The 14,475-nt window shown below is 35.8% G+C and overlaps 1 protein-coding gene across 7 annotated transcripts; it reads right to left on the minus strand.

The window, feature by feature from the left end:
• Positions 1-140: 140 nt before the first annotated feature.
• LOC110601524 (myosin-2) lies at positions 141-14,378 on the minus strand. Of its 7 annotated transcripts, none has more exons than XM_021738683.2 (26): positions 13,985-14,378; positions 13,352-13,583; positions 12,643-13,115; positions 11,097-11,198; positions 10,856-10,999; positions 10,604-10,754; positions 10,490-10,517; positions 10,134-10,302; positions 9,988-10,051; positions 9,842-9,855; positions 9,675-9,759; positions 9,043-9,146; positions 8,762-8,900; positions 7,761-7,879; positions 7,491-7,643; positions 7,314-7,403; positions 6,351-6,428; positions 5,906-6,064; positions 4,918-5,127; positions 4,420-4,625; positions 4,188-4,323; positions 3,832-3,961; positions 3,089-3,208; positions 2,897-3,012; positions 1,532-1,744; positions 141-922 (listed from the first exon to the last, which is right to left on the minus strand). In XM_021738683.2, exons 3-26 carry the CDS (start codon positions 13,084-13,086, stop codon positions 464-466), a joined length of 3,633 nt encoding a protein of 1,210 aa, XP_021594375.1. In that variant the 5' UTR covers positions 13,087-13,115; positions 13,352-13,583; positions 13,985-14,378; the 3' UTR covers positions 141-463. The 7 variants fall into 7 exon arrangements, with proteins under 7 accessions (XP_021594375.1, XP_021594374.1, XP_021594373.1 ...); XM_021738682.2 differs by having other exon boundaries at positions 13,352-13,595; XM_021738681.2 differs by having other exon boundaries at positions 13,706-14,378.
• Between the last annotated feature and the right edge of the window lie 97 nt (positions 14,379-14,475).

Consider the following 14,475-nt stretch of genomic DNA (forward strand, 5'->3'; position numbering starts at 1 on the left):
GTTGTCTTAAGATGAGATGGGGATTTTTAAAAACTTGGGCCACCGTTTCAGGTCCAATGTAAATTTTAATTTGACGGTGGTCCATCAAAAGGGGAGGGTATTAAATGTAATGCATGAGTTTTCAGAAATTGAATCGGTAATTCAATGTAATGCTTTGATCATGTTTCATAGAAATCATTGGCTATACTTACAATCTTTTACTTCCCAAGTATGTCACATTACATCTGTGATGACAGAATATATACAAATAGCCTAACCTAGTTTCATAGACAGACAGAGACAGAGGATGGAGCGGAAGCTCTCGGAGAAACCTATTCAACTATACATGATCATCAAACCTCATTGATCGACAATTACGTAGATACATAAATACATTATTTTCCAAAGCTACCATTACAACATAGATCAATTGCTGGGGCTTTGAAAAGCAAATAGCTTTGTAATATCATTTTCTCATGCATCCCTACGAACGTTGGAGTCCTTTTGATCCTATCTTTGCCCACCATCTTCGGCTTCTTCTATCAATTTCTCCATGCCCAAGTTTGTGAAGCCTTGCCTTAGTTTCTCGCAATCGGACCTTGTAGTCTTTCTTCCATGTTTCAAATCTTGATTTTAGATTTCTGAGTTCTGCATCGGCAGAAGCAGGTTGCACAGGTTTGATCTCAGCTAATGCTTTGGCATCATTATCAAAATTTTGTCTCCGTTGCTCAAATTCCTTCGCAAGAATATTGACTGCATTTACAGGGCCGTTATTCTCCTTCCCAAGAGACATTTTGCTGGGTGTGCTTCCAACAGGAGTTCGAAGTCCTGAGGACATGTTTTCCTCAGAATCATACCGAGGTGATGCAAAAGAATCAAGTTTTCCATGTTGACCAGCAGCGTTATCAGCAGCAAGACTTTTTCTGGCAGCAGCAAGGCTTGTCTGGCAATGAAATTACAATTAAGATATTTAGGAATCTAAGAAATATATTAAGTCAACTATCATATCATGTACAGGAATGCAAATAGCTAAAGCATATTTTACATTTCTAAAGCTCAGATATCTAAACTTTCGACATAGGGGAACCATCAAAATATTACAGTCCCAATCCTTAGATTAAACTACAGAGAGCAAAGCCTAAATCCAGTCACTAGTAAACTTCACCATTGTTCCAATTTCATTAATATATTCAGGCTTTAATTATAAATAATTTGGTCAATGTTAGCATATAAAAGGTTGCTGGGAGAAAAAACTCATACGATTTGACATTAAAAAATGCCATCAAGGCCACAGCAAGGAATGAAAAGCTGGCCAACCTGTCTAGTTGGGCATATTAAAGGAAAAATCCTATCCAAGTATGTATGTCATCAGTTAGTCTGTTGATTAATTTTAATAGTGATGACCTCTCGTAAATAGAAACACCTACCTACCAAGGACATGTTGAATGGTTCAATTCAAGGACATGTTCAATATCCATGTACATTGAAATTCTTGTTATAAAACTCTATAGGCAAAACATATTGATAATTACACATTAACGAGAAAACTCACTTGCAATGATTCCATCTGCATTTGCCACGTTTCTTCCATTGCTTTCATCTTTGCCTCATATTCTGACCACCGTCTTTCAACTAGTTGTAATTGCTCTCGCAAAGCAGCATTTTCCTCTTCCTTCTGCGTGATAGTCACTTCTGCTTTAGTAACCCTCTTTTGAAGTTCTGCCAGAATTGAAGTCTGAATCTCGACTTGCTCTTGTGGCATAACCTGGTCAGCAAAGAGAAGTTGATTTCTTAGCTGTATTTAAATGTACAGAAAATTTAAGGACAAGAATATTCATCAAGGCACATGCAAGTCTATATCACAGTTGCTAGGGACCTAGTGTGTTCTTGCAAACAATGACTTTTAACTCCAGGTGCTCCTTGCTTCATTCATGAACAAAATAATCCTACCTTATATTCTCGATAAATTCTATACCAAATAAGATTGGAAAGTATTTCAAATAGCCAGGCAAAGATAGTCAACAACACCGAGGACTCGGTTCTTTGGCACATCACCATTGTAAAGTTAGAAAAGATTGCATGTATAGATTACGAATGGCACATATTACATATTGTAGATGCTCAGACAATACTTGAGAAAAAAATAACTTTCCATTTTAATCTCATCCCAACAGACAACTACATGACCAAGAAATGCTGAAGCAAATCTCTAATTGCAAACAAGTTACCTAATTACACCCAAATATGTCTACAAATCCTAAAATTTCAAAAATCCTTCCATTGGTGTACCAACAATAGAAACACACAAACAGAATCCAAAAACTTGCAGGTATTACTCACCAAAATCTAAGCTAACATAATGAGACCACAAAAATTTCACTTTCATCAAGAGGAGAGAAAAAAAGGAGAATAGCATTTTGTAGTGACGAAACAGAAATTCATTGTCAAAAATGGTTGTTCACTTAAGCCGCCCAACATTGAAATCCTTTATGCCATTTGTTTCTACTAATTTATGTTCCCTCTCTTTCATTGTAATTCATTAAGACATGGCGAAGCAACCTTGCTAATGTGCCAGCTTATATGTTGCAGAGTACAACATACAGAAACAATTTTTTCTCTTCATAGGAAAGATTATATTTCAAAAATCATTCATTAGCATTTTAAACGAAAATAATAAAAAAAAAAGGCCACTTCCATAATCAGAATCATAATCTTTAATAACTCCGAGCATTTTAGGGGTCTGACATTAACAACAGAGGAAACACAACTAAAAATAAAGCAAAATTTGCAATTAACTGAATTCATTGATGCAAAAATTTGAGAGTTCTCTAGGTTATGCATGTCAAACTTGTAGTGAATACCTATTACTTTCACCAATGATAATGATTTCTTAAGAGCTAGTAATCAAGGAGAGTACCTTCACTTCTGAAATCTTCTTTCCTGGCTTTCTTTTGGAATTTGGATTCTCATGACTTGAGTTCTTCAATTTACGCTTGTCATTGAATTGCTTCCGAGCTAACCACCCACGGATTACTGCAGAAAGAGAATAATGAAAAACTGCATGCCATAATAAATGTTAAAACTAGCCAAAAGTCAACATTTTTTTTACCAGACTGTAAGCATATAATTGCCACCAGCTGATTGTTGTTATCAGCTGTGAGGGAAGCACTGACTGTAAGACTCTTTGGCATAGATTTATACTTCCTCCTAGCATTTTCACCACGGATAACTGCATTTCAAATATAAACAAATTGTTAAATTCCCACAATGGTTTGGGATAAGGGTGACTTGCCCTTTTATAACTCTTTGAGCAATCTCTTTCCTCTGAGGTAGCTTTTAGGTGTAAGTTAGGCTTGGCCATTTTCTAAAAATGGTATCAGAGCCTCCTTATGCAATGTTAGGGCTCCCACAAGTGTTTCACGGACTAGATATTTGGTCCTAGGCTTGAGAGGAGTGTACTAAATTGTCAACTTGGTTTGAATAACAATAATGTGCTTCTTATAAAGTTTTGAACACTCCCCCTCTTGAGAGCTTTAATTGGGTTGAGTAAGGTCCCACCCATTTTCTTAAATGAATTTAAAATCATAAAATACTAAAAAAAAATCGTGTACATTAGGATCCAAGTAAAATCGTCACAAGAAGTTGTACCTAAACCCACAAAAACATGTATGTTTGTGCTTTAAATTATAGCAAAATATAAGCAAGGAACAACAAAAAGTTACTAGAAGGAGATGATGAAATTTGTTTGCAAAAGACCATATCAATGTTGAAAATGTGAGATCCACCAAAATATATGAGGGGAACATCCCAACCAAATAATATAATAAATATAAAATATTAAGTGAGAATTACCTGATTGTAATATTATAGCCCCTTTTTTCATTTCATTCAAATCACGACGAGCTTGGGAGCCACGAAAACATTTTTGGATCCCAAGTATGCCTTGCAGAACTTGCTTTCTCTGCTCTTCCAATTTAGCAATCTGTGATCCAGAAACACATGATAAATCAGTTGAGTAATTGATTGATAATCATAATCTTACAACAAGCATAAAGCAATATGTTGACTTGATTTCCTAATCTAAGCATCAAGCCACCAGGTTTAATTCACAGGATAAAATTATACTTGATGCTTGTGAGTTTGCTAACTGGTGCTCAAACCAAATCAGCAACACTTTGATCTTGAGGTTGTAAAATATGGTTACCCACCTGGCCTGTTCGAAGAAACACTTTGGTATAACCAACTTGATACATTTCAGGTGGTACATTAAATTGTTGTAGAGCAACAACTGAAATGCTTAATGGATCCTGAGATACACTTGTCCCCGAGAGTAGGAAGCCATACCTAAATAATGTGCAAGTTTAGAATAGGAATTCACTAAACACTAATCAAGAAGGAAGATTAAATAGTAGAGAATGTAATGAGTACGTTATCCTGTACCTTTGTGCGAAGTCTTCATGAGTTATTCGAGTGGGATACCCAGATCTTGAAATCCTAAGCACCTCCAAAACTCCACCACATCGTAGTTGCTGTAAGACAAGATCGTCTTCATAGACTCCAGGAAGTTGCTTAGTATTTGGCTTTATGCAGTGAATGAAGTGAGGTGTAGTGTTCTCCAGCTGTTGCATTAGTTTGAATAGTTGGCCCTACACATGCGATATCAGAAAAAGATTATGTTCTGTCCAGGGCACAAATTTTGTGCTAAAAACAAGGTAATCTCTGGAATAAGTGACAAACAGGGTGTTGAGATGATAATATCATTTTGTACTTTTTATACTTCCAGGGATTATATATTATTTCAAAACAAAGTTGCTTCCCAAATTCATCACACAAGTCACAAGATGGTTTTTGATAAAATTGCCTAGTTTTGATATCCGGATATCTGATGTGGAGATATCATTACTACATAGTAGATGTAAACACTATATCGTACTCTACCTTGAACTTAGTACCAACACTTTGCATTGAAGATTCCAATCCACCAGATTGACATAATGGACTTGCAAATTTCACTGAATGTGATTGATTAGACATTCTGGAGACGAACAACTGTGGCAACTGGCAACTGCATGAAGATAGCAGTTGGAAGAAATCTGAGTGCAGTGAATCTCGGTTCTTTTCCAGAAATCCATTTGTATCATAGACAACCTGATCAAACTCTGAATGTTAATAAGTTCATAAATATATAAATAACATTCACATTGTCAGTTCATTAACCATGGATGAATCCAATAGGACTATGATAGGACCAGAGAATGGATTATTGTTTCAAAGCATCACACCTTCAGTAACTGTAAACAATAGCTATGGTGCTACACTAGCTGAAGAAAATGGAAATCACTGCCAAATAAAACTAGCCTAATTTGAAACCAATATACACACCAGTTTTCATAGAAGAATTTGTCTCTACAATACTAAGATGTAACAAACCAAGATATCATTCTCTTTTAAATGGTAGCATCAATTCCAGCCGCTATTAAACACAACAGTACCAAAGTTGTTTGGACTTTGGAGTTTCACTACTGTAGCTTTATTGGATAAGCTAATAAAATAGTTCCTTGTTTGAGACAAACCCCAGGGCATGTGCAATGTGCACTGTTAAGATTCTCTACCACAACAATTCCAATCTAAAATCTAAATACTTGAGGAGAAGAAACTTATCAAGTTCTCTAACATTCTTGTTGAACTTTAGTTCTTTATAGAGTTGATGACATTCAGGTCTAAATCAAATACACACAACACGAAAAGGTGGAGGAACATTAATTCCCCTTTGTTTTAATGGCATTTAGGTTTGGTGCTTTGATCTCATCTAATATCTCTGCAATGAGCAAAAGTATTAAATATCAAAGTTGCCAAACTGACTTAAAGAGATCAATTAGATGGGAAAGAAAAATTCAAACTTCCTCTAGCAAAGGGCCAAACTGACCTCTCCAGCGTAATGATGAATGCCAAAAGCCCTCCCTCTTTCAGCTTTAAAGAAAGGACTACTACTCAAGTGCTGCTTAAGCTTATTGGCAAGAGTCAAATCAGTGGCATTGGGGAAATTTGATTCCTCATCCAACAAAGATAATAACCCCGAAGGTTTCTGCATAAATCACACAATGGATGGGATGAGTGACCATTTTAAGCATAAACCAAGAAACCTAAAGAAATAGAAAAAAGCAACAGCTGATATCATCCAATAAAAAAATCATACACTTGCTGAATAGCTCATACAATATGGCACCACAAACCAAAAGTATACTAACATTAATCTGCCATATATTAATAATCATATGTAAAGAAACCAAAATGAAGAACCCAAACAACTTATAACACAAAGCTGCATATAAACACTACAGAAAAGGTGCATCCATGATCCATTAAAATACCTTCTCAAAGAGGTTTAAGCATTCTTGGTTGTCAGCAAAATCAACTCTAGTCCAATCAATCCCATCCTCTTCGTAATCCTGAAATTATTAAGAAATTATAACTTTGTCTAAACAATCAGACAACAATAACCAGTAGATGTCAAAGAAAAGGATGTCAAGTTTGCTAGGTTTGGTAAAACAGGGCCTTGTGAAAATCAATTGGGCTGACATTTTCTTACGTTATGAAATAAAGTAGTTTTTATGAGTTACAGGCATTTTAAAGAGACAAGACAAAAATAGCATGTTTCAATAAGAGGATTTTCAAACAATCTCTATATAATAATTGTCAAGTCTGCATCACATCATGCCTGTTCAGATTGAAAGGTCATAAATTTTGGAAATATATAATTTATTGAAGGCAATAAAATTTGGAAATATATAAATTTTTAGTTCATTTTAGACCACCTCTTGATTTGATATTCAATATTCATAAGAACTGCCAAAGTATATGCATTTCATGTTAACTCAAGAAAATATATGGCAGCAATTTTGACTTTAGAGAAAAGAGAAACAACTAGGATCTTTGTGCATATGATTTGCTAATGAGACATTGAAGGTAATTGATTGTTTCAATAATTTTCGTAAAGTTTTTATTTTAAGAAAAAAAAGGAAGCAAAGAAAAGAAATTGAAGGCAAGGAAAATAACTCAAAAAGAATACATCTTTACTCAATATGCATCTTCTCTTACATAATATATAGTGCATATTTATAATGAAAAATTATCAACATATAGATCCTTAAATTGAGAAAGACATATCCCTTAACTTAAGAAGACAATCCTCACAGTAAGGAGTAATCTTCTTCATAAGTTAAAGAGAATCTCATCAATCCTAACACTTTTAACCAACAGGAAACCCAGAAGGTTCTCATCATTGCAAAATGCATATGGCAACATTAATGCCACTAAAGATCTAAGATGCTTACCTCCTGTTTGAGTTTAAATAAATGCCTGTTGAAATGCTGCTGCAGCCTCTCATTTGCATAATTTATGCAAAATTGTTCAAAGCTGTTATTCTGAAAATTTGAAGAGCTTATCATCATCAGAGATACAAATGTACAGGACATTACCAAACAGAAACATCAAAGTTATAACTTGTATACCTTAAATGACTCAAAACCATAAATATCAAGGATATTTATGGATCTACCAGCAGGCAGTTTGCCCGCTTCAAGTGATTTGTTGATTTGATCCATAAGCCAATCAAACAAGCTTGCATAAATAAACTTTGCCAATGCATCTCTTCTATCTATTGCCTGAACAGAAGATAATTAAGGATGTCAAAAAAATGCAAGCATTTGATGAATAGTTTACAAATATACAATGGGAATGTAGAAACAGATGGTAAAATTACTTTTAAAAGAAAAAGATACCTGCTGGAACGTCAATTTTTTAATGATATCATCTCTTCCGCATCGAATTCTATGGGAAGATAGAGCAAATATCAAGTCTTGGATGCTACAACCCATCAGCCTAGCTGCATTTGTTATAGCTGCAAAGTAATAATATTAAAATCAGTGATATTTCAAAGAAAGCTCCATGATACCATGTAATCGTGTCATGAATGTAACATTGGCTGCATATATATCCTATGATGCAAACCTAATCACAATATTATATTTAAATATTCAATTCATTCAGCTGATTGGTTGTGTTATTACCTTATACAGATCCATTCTACCATGTAAAAAAGCTACTACCCATCATAATTTTGATTAAGCTCATTCAAATTGCCATCAGAACGTTCAGAGGTGAAAGTTCATCTAACTCCACTCCTTTCAATCAGTGATGAAAACTAACTCTACTGACAATAACCAAATTCTACTAGCTTTCCAGTAAAGAATATTAGACTTCCATTTCTTTAAATAAAATTGTAAGTCGCACAATATTTCTATAACCACATGACTCGTTACTGACATCTTAAACATATTCCATGCCGAATATGGTTCCACCTCTTTATCACTGCTCAACAAAATACTAAAACAAAATGGCTTTCCCAAATAATAAACTGAAGGCAATTATAGCCAAACAGTCAAATACGCCAAGATAAAAGGCACAGAAACAACATTAGACTCTCTTGGAATTGATGAGGTTCCAAATTAAGGGGGAGTGTTTATTTGCATTTCCTAATTATTAGTGCATAACTATAGAGCATATTTTAGCAACTAATTAGAATATTTTTTAGGAAAAAATGCACAAAAATATGTTATTAAGAATATAGAATTGAAAAATAAAGATATAGCTTTTTAAGTCATTTTTCTTTCTTTTCCTTCCCTTCCCTCTCTTTCTCCTACTTCTATATTCTAATTCTTAATCTTAACAGACACAAGCACTAAAAGAGGCAACAAGTAAAGCATATCATTAGATACTTTACCTTCATCAGCCAACACCTCCACATGATTTTCTTTGTCAATTACTTGAAATGATACATTTCCAAGCCATAATATCACAGCAAGCATTGAAAATATCTGCTCCTGATCAGCTTTGCAAATTTGAACAATGTCTAAAGCTTCCTGGAGAGATAAGAAAACAGACCAGCAAAAACAGAAGAAACCATGTCATCCTTGGGTCCATGAAATAAAAATGAAGTGAAAAGGGGGCTTTTACCATATAGATAGTGGCAGTGAACGCTAAATGCTTAATTTTGTCACTTACCACAAGCTTGTGAAAGTTCAGGGAATCATTGACTCCATCAATTACCAAGCACTCGCTCTGGTTAAGGTAGTTGTACTCGCTAGCCACTTTAAGCTTCAATCTCTCTGCAAAGGGGAAAAAAACAGGGAGTGGGAGGAGAGGGAGATAGTGCACAATGAAGTTTAGATGGATCAATCAATAGTTTAGCATTTCAAGCAAGAGGTAGTTGTCATAAAACTAAAGCTCAAAAGTGAAATGCTCTATGTTACAACTCCATATTGGCCTTTAAGCCACATGAGAGATTATTATTAATGAATGATAGAAAAGACTGGAACATTAACTGACTGTCTTGACATGTTAATTGATTCTATTATGGATTAATCCTTGTGGAATATGTGTTTCTGTGTACTGGAACATCAAAGCAACCCAAGAGGAATTTAGACAGTAAAAAATTTTGAACATCTATAAGGTAGTCTACAGGGTCCTAGCAACATGATGTCAATACTACTAGTTTTCGTCTCTTTTTTCTATGTAAAGGGAATGGCAAATTTATTAAATAACAGCCTAAAAAAGGTTACTTTTGATAAACAAATTTAAAAAAAAAAAGAAAGAAAAAACTTTGATGGATACTTCATTATACATGAAATCATTACCTCTAAGAATTGATGGAGCACCAGCACAAAGTTGGTAAAATATATGGTAAGATCTTTCACCCTTGGCCAGCTGAACTACTCTTGACTGCTCAAAAGTAACACAGTAAATTCAGAATTTGAAGATGAAATTATAAGTTCCAATATAAACTTCAGGAGTGAAAATTTACCTTTTCTAGTAGAACTGTGCACAATTATCATAGGATAATCAACATTCGCATAGCATAACATAGGAAGAAATGAGTCACATCAGTTGCACAGACATCATAAAACAGCACAGTGATAAAAACAATTTACTCAACCTAAACATACTTACAAGTTTGAACATAAGCACCACGCATCTTCCCTGTTATGCTGAAATGAATTTCAACCAGCTTTCCCTGAACCAAAAAGAAAGAGGAGCAAAGTGTAAAACTAACAAATCCAGGAATGATGAAGCAGAAAAAAGTATTAGCGACTTACAAATCTACTGGAATTGCCATTCCTGGATGTTTTTGCATTTCCAAATGCTTCAAGGATGCAGTTGGTCCAAAGAATCTTATGCTCTATGCCACTGGTGCTACCACCGAGAGTAGCCAAGTATTGCATCGCATACTTTGCTGTCTCAGTTTTCCCAGCTCCACTTTCACCACTGCAGGACAAATGTTGAAAATAAATACATACATATATATAAAGCTACACAAGTATCCAGTTCTTGTTTGAAACATTAAAGAGGAGTTCAAGGAGTAAAGACCTAACATATTAGAACATAAGGGGAAAAATTATAGAAGCTCAAAAATACGAAAAAAGAGACAGAGAAGTGAGCAACGGAAGGTGACCTTATGATTATGGATTGGTTTTTTGCATCTGCGAAGGAAAACAGAAAGGGGGGCCTCAGGATAATACTAACTTCAAATACAGAAGGAAAAAGAATAAACAAACGACTCATTCACCTCTCATCATCTCATTGTAAGCAATATCCACTATAGCATAAACATGAGGACTGTCCATCAGCTTTTGCTTGTATGCTTTGACAACTTCATTTCCATAAAAAGGAACAGCTTTGAAGGGATTTATGGCAATTAAAACTGGCCCAGCTTTACTCTGCAGAAATGAACAAAAGAATCAGTTAACACGGAGCTGAGAGAATACAAAAATCTTACTAACAAGGACATATTATGTGCAAAGGTTTATATTCCACTTACATAAATCTTTTCCTGAGAATATCGATATTTAAGATTGTAAAGAACTGAAGGCTCATTCAAATAACTAAGCTTTATAAGGTCATCTACGCCCTCAAGCAAATCTGGATTTGCAGGCAAGAGGTCTGCTGTAGACACCTTTATAAACTATAAAAATGAAACAACATTACTTGCAGTTAGAATCCAACAGCATAAACAATTGAAAGATGTTTAAAATCTATTCGGAGAAAAAAAAAGAGCTGACATTTCCGGTTGAAAGCAAAACAACTGCTTCATCCCTTGAAGTTGATTGTATAGTCCCTGAACCCCATTGACCATTTGGGAGCTGACACCAGATACGTAGTTTCTGCAAGAAAATATTTCCACAATAAATGCAATTTCATTTATGCCAAATTTCACCAAATAAAGCATATCCATACTGTAACAGTCAGCTGCCTGCTTGGTGGAATTGCGGCAACTGACTGTCCCACATCGGAAGATTTGAAGAAAATGGATTTGTATATAATAGCTAGCACAGAAAGTGTAACAGTCAGCTGCCTGCTTGGCGGAATTGCGGCAACTGACTGTCCCACATCGGAAGATTTGAAGAAAATGGATTTGTATATAATAGCTAGCACAGAACTACTAAATAACTTGGGTTAACCATTTTGGGCCAAGTGGAAAGTGGGTTCAAAAGTTATTTGGGCTAGTTCGGGTCCGGCTGTTTCAATTGGTATCAGAGCCACCCTGGGTCAGATAAATTGTGCGGAGCTAGTGGACCTGCGAGGAAAGGGCTACCCGTAAGAGACGACGTGGAGCCACCCGAGGTACTAGCGAATCACAATACCTAAGGGTCCGGTCCTGGGTAGCAATTGTAATGGATTCAGTTGCGTCGAGGACGTCGCAAAACTTTAGCGGGACCGAGTGTAACAGTCAGAAGGTACTAGCGAATCACAATACCTAAGGGTCCGGTCCTGGATAGCAATTGTAATGGATTCAGTTGCGTCGAGGACGTCGCAAAACTTTAGCGGGACCGAGTGTAACAGTCAGCTGCCTGCTTGGCGGAATTGCGGCAACTGACTGTCCCACATCGGAAGATTTGAAGAAAATGAATTTGTATATAATAGCTAGCACAGAACTACTAAATAACTTGGGTTAACCATTTTGGGCCAAGTGGAAAGTGGGTTCAAAAGTGATTTGGCCCAGTTCGGGCCCGGCTGTTTCACATACAATTACAAAAAGGCTTCTTGTGGAAAAAATAATTCACACACAATGCAACCAATATCAATAATCAACAATGTGAATGGCAAAACCTAACCCCTCTAAACATTTCTTATATATTTCTCCCTCTGAGTTAAATGTATGTTGACTAACATTTACCCACTCATTGCAACAACATAGCATTCTAGCATGTATCCCTATTACGCTAATACCCAGCACTAGCCCACCAACCATTATTATGAAATATGTTCACATTATCAAGGTTACCATACCATAGAGTATAACCATATATAAGAGAAACTGTTCTCTAGGTTAAACAACTTCTATTGCAATATGGAGGAACCTAAGGATTACCAATCATAGTAATAAGTCCAACTCCTGAAATTTCAAATTCTGACCTAAAATCAAACCTAAGAATCTCTAAGCATTCCTTTCCCAGCAAAACTTCTGGGCCAGATCTTATCTCCACAACAACTGAATTACTGACATAGTTCCACCTAGCATCTATATGAAACAACAAAAACCAAGTAGATCTGAAGGGGGGAAAATGGGAAAATTATATTATACCATTTTTTTTAATCGATAATTACCTTCTTGATAAAATAACCAATGTTGTCATCCCACTCCGGCTCTTCTGCGTTTGGCATAGAACTAATAACAGACCACTTTGCTGGCTCATTCTTCTCCTCCGCATAAGGATTTGAATCCACACAATTCTGATCTTTCTTCATTTTCTTGCTTCCAAAACTTCCTGTCTTGTACCCTAATTGTTTTTCCTTTCTCTTTGTATCCTCCTTCCCTTTATTAATTTCAATTTCCTCTTTGCTCTCCATTTGGCCATTGGCACCAACCTTGAAGTCAGTGGGCAGTGAGCGCCGCGCAGAGGGAAGTCGTGCCCTTGAGGTGGGCCGAGCTGGCAAAGCAGGCGGCAGGTCTTTGGACTTCTCCAAGGCCTCGTCTCGCCGCCGCAGCGAGTCCAGCATCTCCTCCAATGAGCTCCTTCCCACAGCTGCCGGTGACGCAGACAACATCATTTTTTATTGCAATTCTTCAATAACAAACCCTGAAATGACACAGAGTTGTCAAAAATCAACTCACAAGCAATCTTACTCCAGGAACCCTGAGATTTGCCACCCATAACAACACATTCTTAAATAACAAGGATTAACAAATACATAAACAGCTTCGAATACCTAATCTCGATCAAATTATTAAAACTTCAAACTTGCAACTTTTCTCAACAACTCAAGACTGGTTACAAAGAAGGAAACTTTAATTGGTAAACCCACAATCACTTACTGATACAAAGTCGAAAATGGATTTCAACAAACGCCAAATGTGAGGGAAAACAGAGAGAGAGCGCGAAAAAATCCCTTAATAATTCAAAGCGAAACACGTTCTCGAAGACCAATTTCAGCCTCAGTTTCTAAAAGGTCGAAAATTTGCAGTTCTCTCTTTCTGTCTCACACACACAATGTCATAAAAACCCAGCTTAGAAAGAAAGCTTTCTGATCCAGTCTTCGCCACAGTCCTGTAAAACACACTGTGTATCTAAAACTCAAAAGTGGGTTTTAATAAAGATAAAATCAGAAACAAATAAACAACCAAGAAACCCTAACTGAAACCAAAATGTCCTAGCCAACTCATACTTACAATTTCATAACCCCCACAAAAACAGTGGACGGGACGCCACGCCGGCTCTCCAGACCACAGTCCCCAAAACAAAAAACGAATTACAATAAGAATTACAGAACTCTGATGGTTAGAAATTTCCGAGTTTGTTAAAAGGTAGAGAAGAAGCAGGGAAAAAATGCTGTACTGGTTTCTGTTTCCACCGTTACACGAAAAAAAAAATAGAAGAAAAGAAAACAAACTCTTTGACAAGCTTGATTGTTAAAAGATAGTGCAAAGGATGTAAGACGAACAACGAACCTTACATAAAAAGATGGTAAAAAAACCAAGCTGTTTTACGGTGGCTTAGGAGTTGAGTGGAGAAGAAAAAAATAAGTTTTCCGTTTCCGTTCCCCGAAACTGAATTCAGCTTCTACTTCTTCTGCTTTACTATTGTTATTGTTGCTTTTGCAGAAATTCAAATTTTCAGGTTTGGTGGTGAGTTGGCGAATTCGTTTCTTGTAAAACGGTCTAGATCTGATTTTTTTTTTTTTTTTTTTCAAGGAAAACAGGATAAAATAATATGTATTTGTTATTTATAAATTTTTTTCTTTCCTTGGGATAAAAAAAAAGTTTAGTGCTTAGCTTGACGGGAGTAACGCAAGCAGACCCTGGAACCCTGTAAAAGCTGATAAGGGTGAGTTGCTAATTGGGAAAGTCGAGGTTTTCTTTCTTTTCTGTAATAAGCTTCTTTTTTTTTTTTCTAATAATTTCAAAATTATACTAAAGCTTCACTGCCACTATTTTTTGAA

Source organism: Manihot esculenta, chromosome 15 (genome assembly GCF_001659605.2).
Source record: "Manihot esculenta cultivar AM560-2 chromosome 15, M.esculenta_v8, whole genome shotgun sequence".
Taxonomy (NCBI): Eukaryota; Viridiplantae; Streptophyta; class Magnoliopsida; order Malpighiales; family Euphorbiaceae; genus Manihot; species Manihot esculenta.